The sequence below is a fragment of the Micropterus salmoides genome, unplaced genomic scaffold (genome assembly GCF_014851395.1).
Source record: "Micropterus salmoides isolate LMB-PRFRI ecotype aquatic unplaced genomic scaffold, ASM1485139v1 Ms_hic_scaffold_23, whole genome shotgun sequence".
Classification (NCBI taxonomy): domain Eukaryota; kingdom Metazoa; phylum Chordata; class Actinopteri; order Centrarchiformes; family Centrarchidae; genus Micropterus; species Micropterus salmoides.
The window spans coordinates 13,494,854-13,509,558 of record NW_024041484.1 but is presented as its reverse complement, the minus strand read 5'-3'; the positions used below and the strand labels follow the sequence as shown (position 1 = coordinate 13,509,558).

The window sequence follows — 14,705 nt, the reverse complement described above, 5'->3', positions numbered from 1 at the left end:
ACCGGTTTCATGTATGAGATATGATATGTTTTGACCAGAACCAATGTAGAAAGGGGTTCCTGCAGTTGACAGTACCATGTGTGTGTTATGAATCAGCCTGAAAATTGGTTGCAGACCTTTTTGTTTTGTTGGTAGCCTATAATTGGCAATGTTTTAACAGAGTTAAAACACAAGGCACCAAATAAATAAAGAAAACCTTCCTCTTTACTGCATAATATCTCAAGCAAGGCTTGCTTACCTTCTCCACTTCATTTTCTTTCCACCTTTCTTTTTCAACTGAAGTGGTCAAATAAACACCAAATTATAGCTTTTACCGGGACTCTCCTGGTGTATTTTATGAGAGCAAGTCATGTTTTATACACATACAGTGTGAAACATGATTGCTCAGAACTCTGTTGAAATATGTAAATGGTGTTTTCCAAGATTAGAGTGAAGAAATGAAAGGTTACCAGTTGTGCCACAGGAAAAATTTAATTAAAATTGTAAGTGGTACAGTATGCCGTTGCAAATTTTATTCCCACCTCATAGCACAAGCATGATTTAAAAAACAGTTACTCGGCCAAGAAAAATCTTAAAAATGTACAAAGTACATATCAATTCTCATGTGGTTGTGGGTCAGTGAATACAAATGTTTAAGACCTTAATATAGCTGCCAAGTTATAAATATTAAAAACAAAACCCACCAGCCCTAGGTAGGGCTCACTGCATTGTAAATGTTCAGTGCTAGTTCTATCAGTTCTGATACAATTTAACATGATTTTAAAGTAAATGGTTCAGTATAATAATTGTGTTGTATATTACCCTATTCATATACTTTTCATAAATATTAAATACGTGCAGTCACAGATTTAATAAAGCTCCCCACAAAAACAAGAAGAAATTCTGGTTTCTTAAGAATCCAAGGTGAATGATTCTAAAATATTTAATGATGAATGAACAACAATTTTCAGAGCCGCTCCCACAGCATACAAGAGCGTACAGTTATTACGTTTACTGAACCCTTAGAACAGACTCAAATATAGTAGAACAGACTTCACATTCATTCAAGATTGCATCCAGCAAATCACAAGCTTAACAAAACATTCAGAAAAAAAAAATACTAATTTCTACAATAAGTAAATACAAATGATCAGAATTTAGAGTTGTGATTACAACAAAATATGTTCTAATTATGAAGAAATTATTTAAGGGCAGCTTCATACATGATGAGATTGATTCCAGCACCAAGTTAAAATGCTACCTTGAGAGAGTTAAATGGCTTTAACTGCTGGAACTCCAAAAGATGCTTAGTTATCTAATGACTTGTATAGAGTGCTAAGATTTATCAGTATTTGTTTAGTCACAGTGCCAGGTGCTTAGGTTAGTTTGCTAATGATGCATAAGAACACTGTAACACAGTTGTGTGTTTCAGAATATGCTAAAGTCTAAGGTGGAGTTTATTTAGGGAATATTTCAATAAAAATATCCTTTCTGGATGCACAGTATGTCTGTCCTATATTCCCTTGTGAAGTTGATTAATGGATTTAAATGTAATGCTTTCTCGTTGACAGATTTTTGTCAGCTTTGTCACTGTAGCAGGGCTGCTCATCTATCTGTCTGTCAAATATTATTATAATTCATATTTTACATGAAATGTCTGTCAGTTTGGGGTAAACATGCTCAGTAAAAGTACTTTAGAAATGGATCTGACTCGACTAGCCTTGTTGCATTCATGGGGCTGTTAAAAAACAAAACATACTTGTCCTTAACAGGAGGTTCTGTAGTGTCTGACAACTCTTCTGCCTTAATTATTTTAATATGCACCCAGAGGATTTCTTACTGGAAATATTAGCATTCTACACAAAATGATGCATGTTCTACATTGTTCAGTGATTAAAAAATGAAAGCTGCAAGGGTAGTGAAACCTAAACTGCTTGTTTGTTTTTGTTGGACGTATAAATCTGTCAATCTGATCAGCTGTGGTTAAATGTTTCAACATAACATCATTTAGCGATGGAACCAGTATGATCTGATAATGGAACAAATGCACTCGCCTCACTGACTTGAAACCGTTAATACATTTTTATAACGATTTGCACTGCTGTGAGATATAAAAAGAGGAACCCCATGGACACCAAGCCTTGTTTGATTGAGTCTAGTTGACTCCGTTTGCACATGAAGGCACTCCAGCAAAGTAGCATTTGGTTCATGAAAGAGTCACAGTAAAATCTCACTTCTCACTCGTATACATTCAGCTACAGGTTTTCTTGCTACATATTACTGGGTTTACTCTAATAGTTACCATGCATTACTTGGGCTATATTAATGTTAATTAACAATACATGTTTTTAAAGAGATTTAAAACTTAAGACAATTAAAAACTGATTTATTGCATGAAAGAAAATGGAACACTGTCCTCTAAATAGCTGTGTGTGTGTCTTCTTTGTCTTTAATATATATATACTTTGGAATCTTAAAGGGCAATATGTTTATTTTGGTGAACAAAACCTAAACCCTAAACCTTTTTTTGAAACAAAACCTTCCAGATGTTGGTTGATTTGCACTTTGTAGCATGCACATATGAGCCACAGTTAAAGCATGCCAATGCATCTTATGAAATAATCACACTAGACCTGCCACAATGCATGTAATGGATAAGATGGCGAGTCTGCCACTGGAGTCATTAAAAAAACAAACAGATTATTCACACTTTCAAAGTCATGAAGACTTAAAAAATATTAATATTACAACTATATTTTACATCAGGTAAAAATGGCAGTAGGTAAATTTAATCTAAACAGGTTAGATAAACAATTCAGGGTCCTTTTAATTGTGTTTTATCTTTGTCACTGGACCCAGAAATATCAGCTGGAAAATGTCTCGTCTGCATACTGGTGACAAAAGTCCAGATTCCAAAGTAACCAACTCTAAATTTGCTAAAAAATCTGAACTGCATTAAATGTTGTGTCATCATCTCAGCATCTGTTGTGATGACAACACACTGCTGACCAACTGCCCAAAGTCTCAAAGTAATTATCTCAGATCTGCTTTGAAATGTGAACAAATGCAGAGCCCCGCACCTGTTTATACCATGGTTTGAGCTATAAGGCCAGACTGGTCCCACAATATACCTCCTGCACTACCACAACTTTTAGTCTATTTTCATCAAATCAGTTGGATTTGATGAATTTGTTAATTAGAATAAAATAATGCCTGCTTGTGTCTCCATCCATGTGATCCAGACTTTCCCTAGAAGTTAAAACTTAAAAAAAAAATTAAAGTTGTTTTATCTTTGACTCCAGCTGACCATTGACCTCTCCATTCTCTCCACTCAAAACATTTACATCTTTGGTGCACTTGATTCTCAGCAGGACATTAGACAGCATGTCCTGATACAGACTGAGGCAGACCCAGCCTGGCAAGTAGAGGAGGGTGATGAGCCCCATGAAGTTGTGAGGATAATGGGAGTAGTCCCAGGAGCATGCGTCGAACTGCCTCAGGGCCAGACCCCAGGAGAGCTCCCAGGTGTAGATGAAGCAGACGTAGATGGGGAGCCGCCGCCACGTCCCCCATCCTCTGCTGAAGTGCAGGTGAAGGTAGAGCTTCTCCACCACAAAGCTGCAGCTCCCGTACATCAGGAAAGACCACAGGGACGTGTGGCCGCTGAGGGTCCGGTCGGACTTCTCCACGAAGTTGAAAATAGAGGTGAAAATCACCTCGTCCAGAAAGCCGTGCATCCCGAAGAACAAGAAGCGCACGAGTCCGGGGAGACCGCAAGGAGGCCCCCGATCATGACCGCTCTCCTCCGGGCCCGGTTTGCTCGGGGGGGCGGCGGGGTGATACTGCAGCCGCAGCAGCCCTCTGTGAAACACCTGGGCAAAATAGAGAGCCAGGATGTAGTGCACTGCCAGCTGCGTCCCCGACACCACCCTCACCTGCTCGGTCAAAGTGTTCATGTTAATGTTACCGATCAAAATCTGCAGCCCGATGTACACAGACGGGTAGAAAACAAGATGAAACACGACAGGCCGACTTCGGAAGCATCTCTTCTGTGAGTAGATCTTCTCCAGCGCAAAGTGGGTCAGTGAATGCATAACGCAAAGATACGGGGAGGAAAAGCCCACCAGTTTAGGGTCCCGATAATTCAAAACCCCTTGTAACGATGAGAGCAAGACATCCAGAGTCACGCCGTGCATCCCGTAGAAGTAAAGCCGCATCCATGGAGGCAGCTCCCGCAGCGAGTCCGCTGCGTCCTCGGTCTCTCCGGACGGTTCCTGTTTGCGGGGCATTCGCACCGATTTTAAGCCACCGGCGGGGTCTTCTGGACCGCTGCGAGGAGCGTCTTGCCACCGACTGGACATGGTCAGGCAGTCTGTCTGGAGGGATCCAGTTGCCCTCCTCCAACACTGTTTCGTGTTATGTTCCGCTGCGGCCGCACAAGTGAAGCGAGCTGCTGCGGCTGCAAGCATCTCCTGCACTGTGGTACGGAGTGACTGCTGCTTTCACGTACTCCCTGGAAAAAACGCATTTTGTTGATCCATCTTGAGACGCCCTGTGGAGTGTTCTCGTAAACAAACAAACGTTCCCATAAACATGCTGTGACACATTGTTCTGTGTTGATCCTTCAGGTCTAACAAACGTGTTTACGTGCATTTCCTTCCTCCATAAAGCATTTTTAGAAACGCCTACATGTTTATGAGCTAGCAGTCTTCCCTAGGCACATTTCCAACCTTGTTGGCACTTCATCAACTTCAAACCATTCGGAAAAGCATGGAATGGATGTGAACTGAGCCGCACACGTGCCTGCGCATGCATGTCCTCGGGTACAAAGAATAGGCAAATACATGTAGCCTAATAGTGGCTACAGTAGCTTAGCCTCTAGTTGCAGCAGACTATAGGAAAGGAAATAAATAGTAGCCTAAAAATGATTGATAGCCTACCGATATGTTTCCAGTAGGCTAAATGAAGCAATAACCTAGCCTAATTCAGGTGGGTAACGCAATTCAATCCCATCTCAAAGTGTGATGTCTAAGCCAATGCCACTTAAGTAAAACAGAATTGGTTGCACATTTAGTTGCCGCTCTTGGTCGTCATTTGCATTGTCATAACAATGTTGCCACATTTCCAAAAGTACCTGAAGGCAGCATAAGAGAGACGCTCATGGAGGAGGCGGCATGGTTGTGATGCTGTGGTGGAGACAGGACGTTCAGGCTCTGATGCGGTTATTAATTGAGCTCACGTCCCCCTGCGACGTCCTGACGCTGTTTAATTACGAAGCATTAATGATAATTACAGCAGATTACTAAATTGTAGTAGGCTAATCTAATCCATCATCTTTAATCAGAGTGAATGGATCACCCATTATAGTTGCCTAGACCTGTGTGACTAAAGATTGACCAAAGATGGAGAAAGACAGTGAGAAATTCAACTTCAGTCCATTGATGCATTCTGCATGGCATGGTAGAAGCAGTCCAGTCACGATATCTCAGACAACTTTCACTTGTGGTTTGTGCAACCGTGCAACTGTTGCACTTTCATGAACTGTAAGTCAAAAATACAGCGACGTTCATGTAGCCTGTCAATCTCAATATGTAACCATTGGTTCAATGAGAAGATTGCGGCAATTAATCAGCCACTATTAGAGCAAGACTGTTCCCATTAATATGCTAGAGATACTGAACAAGTCCAATGAATTCTAAATTATAACCAAATTAAGTTTTCTGATGATTTAAAAAGTTTATAGTGGCACATAATGAACTATGATTTTAGGTAATGCATTTGCTTTGTAGAAATAAGCAGAATATACAATATACTGTATTCACCAGGACTGTATATGAAAATTGTTTAGTGACTTTCATGAAGAGGCATAATTGCAATGTACAGAACTTATCAGTGGTGACAAAACAACTGCCATTAGATTTTTTTGAAAGTGGGACCATGACAGAAAAAGTTTGAGAACCGCTGATCAACAGTCCATACACAGGGGAGAAAAAATGCAGTACATCTGGATGGCCACTGAGGGGCGCTGCTGAGTATGAGTGACCAAAATAGAGGAGAGACTGTAGATAAGGCTAAGTGAGCTTGTGTGTGTGTGTGGCATGGTGCAGTGCGGTGTAACTCACTCATCTCCTCTTGATATGGGTCTTATTGATCTTATTCTTATTTCTGGCTGGGGTACTTTGTGAAGAGGATGTCTCGGTGTGATGAATGCATGCATTAGTGTTAGTTTGTCTGTTTACCCACCAAGAGTGTTTTTATTCTACCTCTTTGAGCAGTGTTTCACAGTGTGTATATATAACAGTATCAGTTTGCACTTTGTGAGTGCTATGTGAGTGTCAGCGTGTCTCTGTGGGATGTGGTTTTGTGAGCCCAACTGGTTTCTGTGTGTCTATTCATGTGTGTGCTTTTGTGAATGTATCTGCCTTGGTGCTCTCCGTGTATGTATGTGTACGTGAATGCAGAAGCATATCGTGTGTGTGTGTGTGTGTGTGTGTGTGTGTGTGTGTGTGTGTGTGTGCACTCAGAAATAGAGATATCAGTGCTCTTTCTGGGCCAAAGAGATAACGGCGTCTCTTTATGGTTTAAAACTGAATTACTTCAGCACAAAATGAACTCCAGCCTGAACCCACTCAGTCGTGACCCAGAACCAGCACAGTTTGAGTCAAATTCAGCATTATACATGCCAACTGACAAGATATGTGTCTCTCTCTCTCTCTCACACACACACACACACACACACACATCTCCACCAATATAGTGTCTCAACCCCCACTGCACTGCTACAGGTAATGGCAGCCATTATTCTTCATGTGTAGCATGTCAACAGTAGCCGTTGAACATCAATAATTCATTACACCATTTATTGCAAGACATAATGCAATAACTGTAAACAAATGCGATTATCACTGCTATAAACAGTACACTCAGAACATCTAAATCTCCCTGAATATCAAATAACAACACTTATTTTCATAGGATAAAAAAGTAGAATTGAGAATTCCTTCCTGGTAGAGTTAGCTGTGCTTTAAATACAATGTCAGTCATAAGTTAGACAGCAGTGTTGAATGAGGGGGAAGGGTGAGTCTCATATTATTGAAAGTCTTCTCTTACTGGTGTTTCCTGTCCATCTCTGCTGTATGCTGTCAAGTACAGTGTACAAAGGATGCAAATTGTTCCTGACTAAAAGGGCACTTATGCATTAATCTGTGTTGTGATTACTGCAGTGAATCTTAGGCTACATGTATGGTACTAGCAAAGTGAAGCTCAGTAATGTTGCCCTCTTGTGAAAACCAATGAAATGGACAGAAATTACCTCAACATTTGTGTCAATGTAATCATTACAGTAAATAGCTTTTGACATTTTGAACAGTCAGAAAGCTCAGAAGATGTTGATTTTGCACTGCCACATAGGTAGATACAACAGATTTACTGCAAGCTGTAGTTTCACATTTAAATGTTTATATAAAATAAACAGTTTTACTCTGAAAAATCTTTATCAATATTGCCTGTAAGTTAAAGGCAAGATATTGTATGACAATCAGCATTAAGAAAGACCTCACAATGATGAATCAGACAGGAATAGTTTCCTCATAGATCATTTTGGGGGGTTTTGAATAATATTCTGTGCTGCGAAGCCAGTCAGCTTCCTTCTGCACCTAATCTGAGCCAGCAGCAGAGATAGAAGAGGTCAGAGCTGCCGCATATATTGGATTCCTTTGTGTTACTCTTCGCTATTTTACAGTTTCATGTCATTTATCAGGGTACACAGAGAACCCGACAAATATTCATTATTTCATGAGAGGAAAGTTAGATAAAATGAGAGAAATCGATGTGTGACTACATTTGCAGTTCAGATTAAAAACATATTTTTGCAGAGCTGTAAATTATCTCAGCACAGTTATTTTGCGAACCCCTTGGTGACACAAACTAATCACATCCTCGTGTCCTATTATTGTCTTTTCTTCAGATGACTTCCAGACTTGATGTTGCACAATGGGTGAAGCACGCAAACCGTGGAAAATTCAGTCAAACAATGAAACTTGCTCAGTTTCTCTGTGTGCTGGATGCCGTTGTCTGTCCTTTGAAACTCTGTCCGATGTGTGTCAGTGCCACCAAAACAAATTTCTGCAGGTTTCAAAGACTCTGTGAAATGATCTTGAGATTTCATGCAATCACTGCTGGACGTTCTTTCATCTTAACTCTGTCCTTCAGCAAAACATCTGCTTGTCAGTGAGTTTGAGTCTCCATGTTCCTCAGATAAAACACTGTAGACCTTGAGTTTATGTCCCACAGACAGCCGATCTGTTCTCTTTGTCTCCCTGGGTGTGTTTTGTGCATTTCAATGTGTTTTGGTGGAGCCAAGTATTGGATATTAGGGAGTGACAATTGTGCAGAAAATGTAAGAGACACTATACTTCCTGGTTGTAGGCCATAACAAAATCCATAAAAGCTTATCATCCAATGCACACTTCATAGAATCAATTTAAACCATTTTCCCAAAAACCTGATTATTTCCCCCCAAAAGTCTGTTTGTGTTGCTTCATTGTTTCCTCAGGTTTTAACACTAGATGGCAGCAGTGTGACACAGTCTCCCATGCCTTGGGTGGGACCCTCTGACTCAAATGTTTTCATTGACAGAAACAAAATAATTGCACAGAATGCATTTTAATGCATATGTGCGCATCAGTGATGGCCAATGTGGCTGTGTGTTCCATGAATAGCCATGATACATTATTTTGTATGCTCTGCGGCGTGCGCTGATTAAAGTGGTAACAACAGAGGTTTCAAGCTTATTCTACTGCTGGTGTCATTGTTAATATGAGGGTGCCATTTGAAGCCTGAATGCATTCATTTAGTTTCTGAAGGGTTGTAGACCCTATACTTCAGGCCCATGTACATTTTCAAAGGCTCTTGTAAATGTTCAAAACTATATCATATTAGGTGCTTGTCAGCCTCCCCTCTATGGCATATAACAACATTTCTCATCAGATATGTCCCGTTAGGCTCATTATAGTCTGTAAGATGAAGCTATATGATAGGTTGATTGGTGTGACACTTGACCGAGTCCCGCAGGAAATGAATGTGAATCTGCAGTCATGCACTTAAAATGAGCCTCTAAAAAATGTAATTTCAGAACCCATTTCCTTCAATTTGAGCCATTATTGAATGGGCCGCCTGCCCCCTGCTCTCACATTGTCTCATATGGTCTGTTTGGGTAATGTGTTTTGTGTGTGTGTGTGTGTGTAAGTTCATGCTGTGCTTGTGTCTCTTTACATTTCCCCCCGTTTTCACATGTAGCTTGTTTGTTATCATTTTATACATTTTTGTTTGGGAGATTTTTCCACTGCCAGTGTGCCTGTTGCTTATATGAGTCTCAGCCTTCGTGGTAGGAGATTTGCTCTATTCCCGGGAGTAGTCAAGGCTCCTGTTTGCAGTTTTTCCCTCATTAGGGATTCTGTGCAACCCTAAGACCCCCCCCCCCCCCCCCCCTCACCTGGTCACACGGCAACACGGCAACACAACACCCTGACTTACCCCTGCCTCACCTCGCCTTACCCCTCTCTACTCTACATGTCTCTTTTCTAAAGGCTCTCTCCTCTCCTCCTGATAATGTAATTTTTGTCAGCATCACCCTCACACTCTCTATCTTGTATTCGGTCAATGCCCCTCCCTATATATACTATAAATTTATGAACCACATCTTCTCCAAGTCTGACGGTGATATGATATATTCATTATAAGCTACTAGTGCATTTGTTAGAGTCTTTTGGCCCTCACCCTTTTCCTCTCTTTATCCTCCTTTTCTCTCCTGTGTAAGTCCCATTAGATCTACTAGTATAATTAATCTGTTCCTTCACCACCCCTCTTCACCCATCTCACTCTCCTGCTTATCCTCTCCTCCTCTCCCATTTCATCTCTGCACTCCTCTCTGCAGTAACCTTAGTGAACCTCCTTTTAACCTTGTCATCTTAAATAACCCTCTCACCACCTCTTCCTCCCTTTTACATCACTTCAACCTCTCTCTAACCTTCATTTCCCCCCCTTTTCTTCACCTCTTAACAAACTTGCCACCCACCACATAGTGGCTATTGTCTTTAGTAAAAAATAAATCTTTTACTCCTTTTCAGCAGGATCTATTCTTCACAGTGTTGTAACCGCACAAACTCTCCACCCAGTTGCATAAGCTTTTACTTTCTTCTTCTACCCTTCTCATACTCTCATACTTCGATCTTTTCCTTCCGCTATTACTTCCTGTCCTTAAAGTTGGCACAAGATCTTGGTTTTCATTCTAGTATAGTATATTCTAGTATTTTTAGGTTTGGATGGTAGCACACACATCTTTTTGTGACAATACAGAAATTCCCTTAAAACCCGCTTGGCAGTTGGCAAGAAACTCAGGTTCTGTGCATTAAATCCTTAATGATTTACATGATTTCATATCTTTTAAATAGCATTTATGTCAACAGTTAATGTATTTAAATTCTGTAATTACCTCTCTACAGTAGTTTTTATTGTTAGTGGCAGAGTCTGCCATTCCTGTGCATCCCCTCGTGTGAACCTTGCGGAACTGTCCACCAAGTTGATGTGTTCTGTGAAGGGTTGCACTCCTGGGTTTTGATTCTGACACATTTGTCGTCCACCTATCTGTACCAATGACTGGATGCTGTTCTTCTGAAGGAGTTCAGGGCTCTGCTTTCTACTTCCTAAATTTAGATGTTGGCCACAGTCTGAGACACTGGTGAGCCTATGGCACAGCCATGCTTCTGTCTGTTGAATCCTCCATTGTTCTGGAAATAGGTGGTGTTCAGACAGAGATCCAGCAGTTTACAAATCTGGTCTGGGCTGAGGTTGGCTCTGTTGGTTTCCACTGCCTCCATGATGGGGATATATGTGAACAAAGACACGTCACAGGACAACATGGTTTCATCTTCCAACGACCACAACGACTAGGTGCTAGGAGCACTAACTGTGATAACGACCCCACAGAGGTTAAATAGCTGGGACTCCCTACCCTTCCTTGGACCTTTCACATAACCTCTCGTTGTTCTCCTCCCAGCTCATTTCAAATGTTTCATCTCTTTTTCTTACCCTGTTCTCTTCAGATGTGTCACCTTTTTTCCATTGTGTCCAAACCTTTTGACTCCTGCCTTCCCCTTTGGTCCGATAGTTGGACATTCCTCCCATCTTTATCCTCCACACCTGTATAACCTCCTCTACCCCTTTCTATCCCCTCTTTACTGTCTTGTCAACTTATTCTGACAATTACAAGTCCATTGTTCCACCTTTGACCTTTTCACATCTCGATTACTTCCCCTCAAACCCCCTCCCCTTATTTTCTGCTTCGCCTCTCCTCTGCATGTTTAATCAGCTCAGAGCAAACCCAGTTTGTTAACTCTGTCCAATACTCCAGATGCCCTCTGTTACCTGTTGCCAGACAGTCTCTGTCCTCTGTCTGCCTCAGCCTTTGTATGTAGCCACCCCCACTCCTTCAGTCTAGACAGTCAGGGCAGCAGCAGCAGAGGATAGCATGATTTAATTTTGCTTGCCTGGGGTTGGTTACTGAGTCTGTTTCATGGTGGGACTTCTTCTGTGGTAATTAGCAGGAATAGAAGAAATTAAGGTAGATAGATACGCAGACAGACACTACTATGGGCTCTGTGCATCAAGCCCATTTTGTTTACCATCCTATGTACATCTGGGAGACTGTAGCCATGGGATACCGACACTCTGATTGGTTCAGCCTGCCACCGGCTGGGGCATCTATTAGACCTGTAGTGATATTGTTATGGATCACTGATGATGCTCCTTATGTTTCACTCTCTCTGCCCTTGGATATCTTTTATCTGTGTATTCCCCCACAGCTGTTTCTCTCTCTACTGTGTTTTTGCACAGTTCAATCCCTGTCCGTTTTTTCCTTAGTCCACCCACAGACAGTTACAGAAAGAGACAGTTAAGAGACTGGAGTGACGAGGACAGAGAGAGAGAGAGAGAGAGAATACTGTTGAAAGGGAAATGGAGTGTTTGAGAAGAGGAGGGAGCTAGAGATTGAGTTATCAGTGGGATGGGTCAGCGCTGTGTATGGATGTGTAAATAGCCAGTTAAAGCAGAGTGTAGGAGGCTGCTTATTAACTGTGGCGCCAGGAGCTAAACAGGAAAAAGCAGCATACGGAATGTCTGTTAGACATGACCGCTGACCTGTCACCTTTTGGGTATTTTAGTGTTTGTATGAGCCTTTCTTTGTGGTGTTTGTGTGTTCTTGCATGTTCTTCCATCGTCTGTGCTCTAGATTCCAGGGGAATTAGAAACTCTAAATTGTGAGTTTGAATGTAGTTGTCTGTCAGTATGTGTTAGCTGTGTGACACTGGAAACCTGTCTGGGGGTTCCCTGTTTCTTACCCAGTGTATGCTGGGATTGGCTGCAGTCCTCAAAACCCCTTAACAAAATAAAAGGTTAAAGAAGAAAAATAAACGGTTGAAGGGATGTCCTAGTTTACATAATAGTCTAAAACACTTTCATATAATATTTGCGCTGGTATAATGTCAGTTACACTACTAGAATATGGAAAGTTGAAATAACCTTTGACATTCTCAACGCCTCCTTTTTTCTATAGAGTTTCTATAGAGAAAGTGGGACTTTTGTTTCTCTATTAACTGGTGAAAGAATGTTTTATTTGTATGGTGTTATTGTCAATAACTGCTTATCCAATTTAACATTTTAAAATATATGATATGTAAGTTTTATTTTTATATTATAAACCCATTTTGTCATTGAGTATCACTTTCCAAGTGAACGGTACCTCTTTTCTTGCTCTATAAAGTCTATTCTTAGCACCACTTGGGTCTTTTGATGAACATAACAACTGCTTGGATATGGAAATAAGACACTATGTTCAACTCTAGGATGTCAAAATGCCTCTCAGCCCTAAAATAAAGTTGTTACAGTAAATGAAGACGGGTGTCAAGATCTCTTGATGGGAAAATTCAATGAGAATAAACAAAACACAACCTTTCCCCTAATGAGGTCCCATGGCGGCTTGCCTACATGGGTTAACAAAAGAAACTCCCCCGTGGATTCTCTTGAATGTTTCACCCTGAAACTTGATGTTTTACTTGATGTATTTGTTTGGCAGGAAAAGCAATGAGGTGGGTTAAGAAGAGGTCATACTGTTATAGATGTGTATGGCTACTTGTTTGTTATAATTATTAAATTATATATTTAGGTAGTACCAAAGCAGGCAAAGAGCATGAATGAAATGAATAAATCACTAAACTGATAATTTATTAGTCATCAAAACACCCTTCTTGTGATCTGAAAATAATAATCAATCATAGCAGTGTTTTTTTCTTCTGTAGGCTTCCCATTTATCAAAATTGACTTCTTGCCTCATTTAAAGCAATGAGTGACCGTAGGCGAGTCTCCAACGGAGGCCCATTGCATTAACATTATGCACAAATGACCAAATTACTTTTTCAATCTCTTTCACATGAATCACTAGGGCCAATCATTACTTCCGGTAAAACAGAATGACAGTCATTAAAATGATTGTTTCACAATGAATGTAAACTGCGCAGGCTGCACTCTTATGTGTTGCCTTACAGGTGATTTCCTGAAGGAGGCTGTCGCTCTATAATTAATGAGCGTGTCAACTCTTGAACGTTGCTATGCCCAAGGAACTAAAGTTTATGCCTTGTATCCGCTTATGAGAGCAACAATCGCTTCCTCGTTTCTTTCTTTTGATCTGCCTCCAGTCATCTTTCGTTCTCCTTTCAATTTAGCTAAACGCCTAACAACTCTCTCTTTCCTTCAATCTTTTCGTTCTTATCCTCTGCCTCTCTCTCTAGCTCCCCTGCGAATGTGCCTAAGCTTTGTATTTCGGGGTCAGCTATGAAATTCAGCCCCTCCTCAGTTACGGCTCCCTGCAGTGCTGCGGAATGTTTAAGAGGATGTAGATGCTGCATGCTGTGGTTGTATTTGCATACAATTTGTATGGAGGTGGGCACTGTATACATTTTCTTTCAGCTAATCTCTGAATATCTGTTTCTAGAGGTGAATAGGGATGCAGGGAGGCAATTTTAATTTAATGTTAATTTGTTGTTGTCATTAGAGTCAGTTTTTCTGACTCAGAGGACACTTTTCTACACTGTATTTGACCTGTGACTTCCCAGAAAAAACAGACACACCCAATGCAAACTCTTCCTTCAGCGGAGAACTTTATCTGTTAAAAATCCAGCTGTACACATTTGATTCTGCATGGCATTGTAACAGTAGCAGAATAAGCAGTAAGCAGTAAGCAGTAGCAGAATAACTGCTGAGCAATGATTGACTCCATTACTCCTGACTAAAGGGGACATATCAATACGTTTCTAAAAGGGCAAAAGATGTAGCAGGAACAAATCAACACACAATTTCCTCATGAGCATCATTCAAATTTCATCTAGATAAAGTACAATGACTGTAAGCAGCAGCGAGAACTGTCTGCAGGCTATGCTTGAGGAACGGAAACTGCATCTGTTTTCTTCTACAAGTCAGTGTCATATATTGCTCATTTACACAAAAGCAAGAATTTGCTTGTGAAAGAGAGAAACCATGCGACAAAGCTCAGATTTATTCACAAAATCCCAACATCTTATGTTGATTTGATGAGCTGCTGAGTAATAATAGACCCATCCACTCAATTGCTTCATTAAACAATGAGAGTGTTTGTACTCAGCTACAACGTATTTTAT

At 40.8% G+C, this 14,705-nt stretch overlaps 1 protein-coding gene across 1 annotated transcript; it reads right to left on the bottom strand.

The window, feature by feature from the left end:
* Positions 1–906: 906 nt before the first annotated feature.
* Positions 907–4,921, bottom strand: LOC119918499 (transmembrane protein 229A). Its single transcript, XM_038739278.1, has one exon. The coding sequence runs from the start codon at positions 4,446–4,448 to the stop codon at positions 3,255–3,257; it is 1,194 nt and encodes a 397-aa protein (XP_038595206.1). The 5' UTR covers positions 4,449–4,921; the 3' UTR covers positions 907–3,254.
* Between the last annotated feature and the right edge of the window lie 9,784 nt (positions 4,922–14,705).

Excerpts from the sequence above, each read along its gene's own strand:
- LOC119918499 (XM_038739278.1), bottom strand. The coding sequence starts at position 4,448 with ATGCTTGCAGCCGCAGCAGCTCGCTTCACTTGTGCGGCCGCAGCGGAA.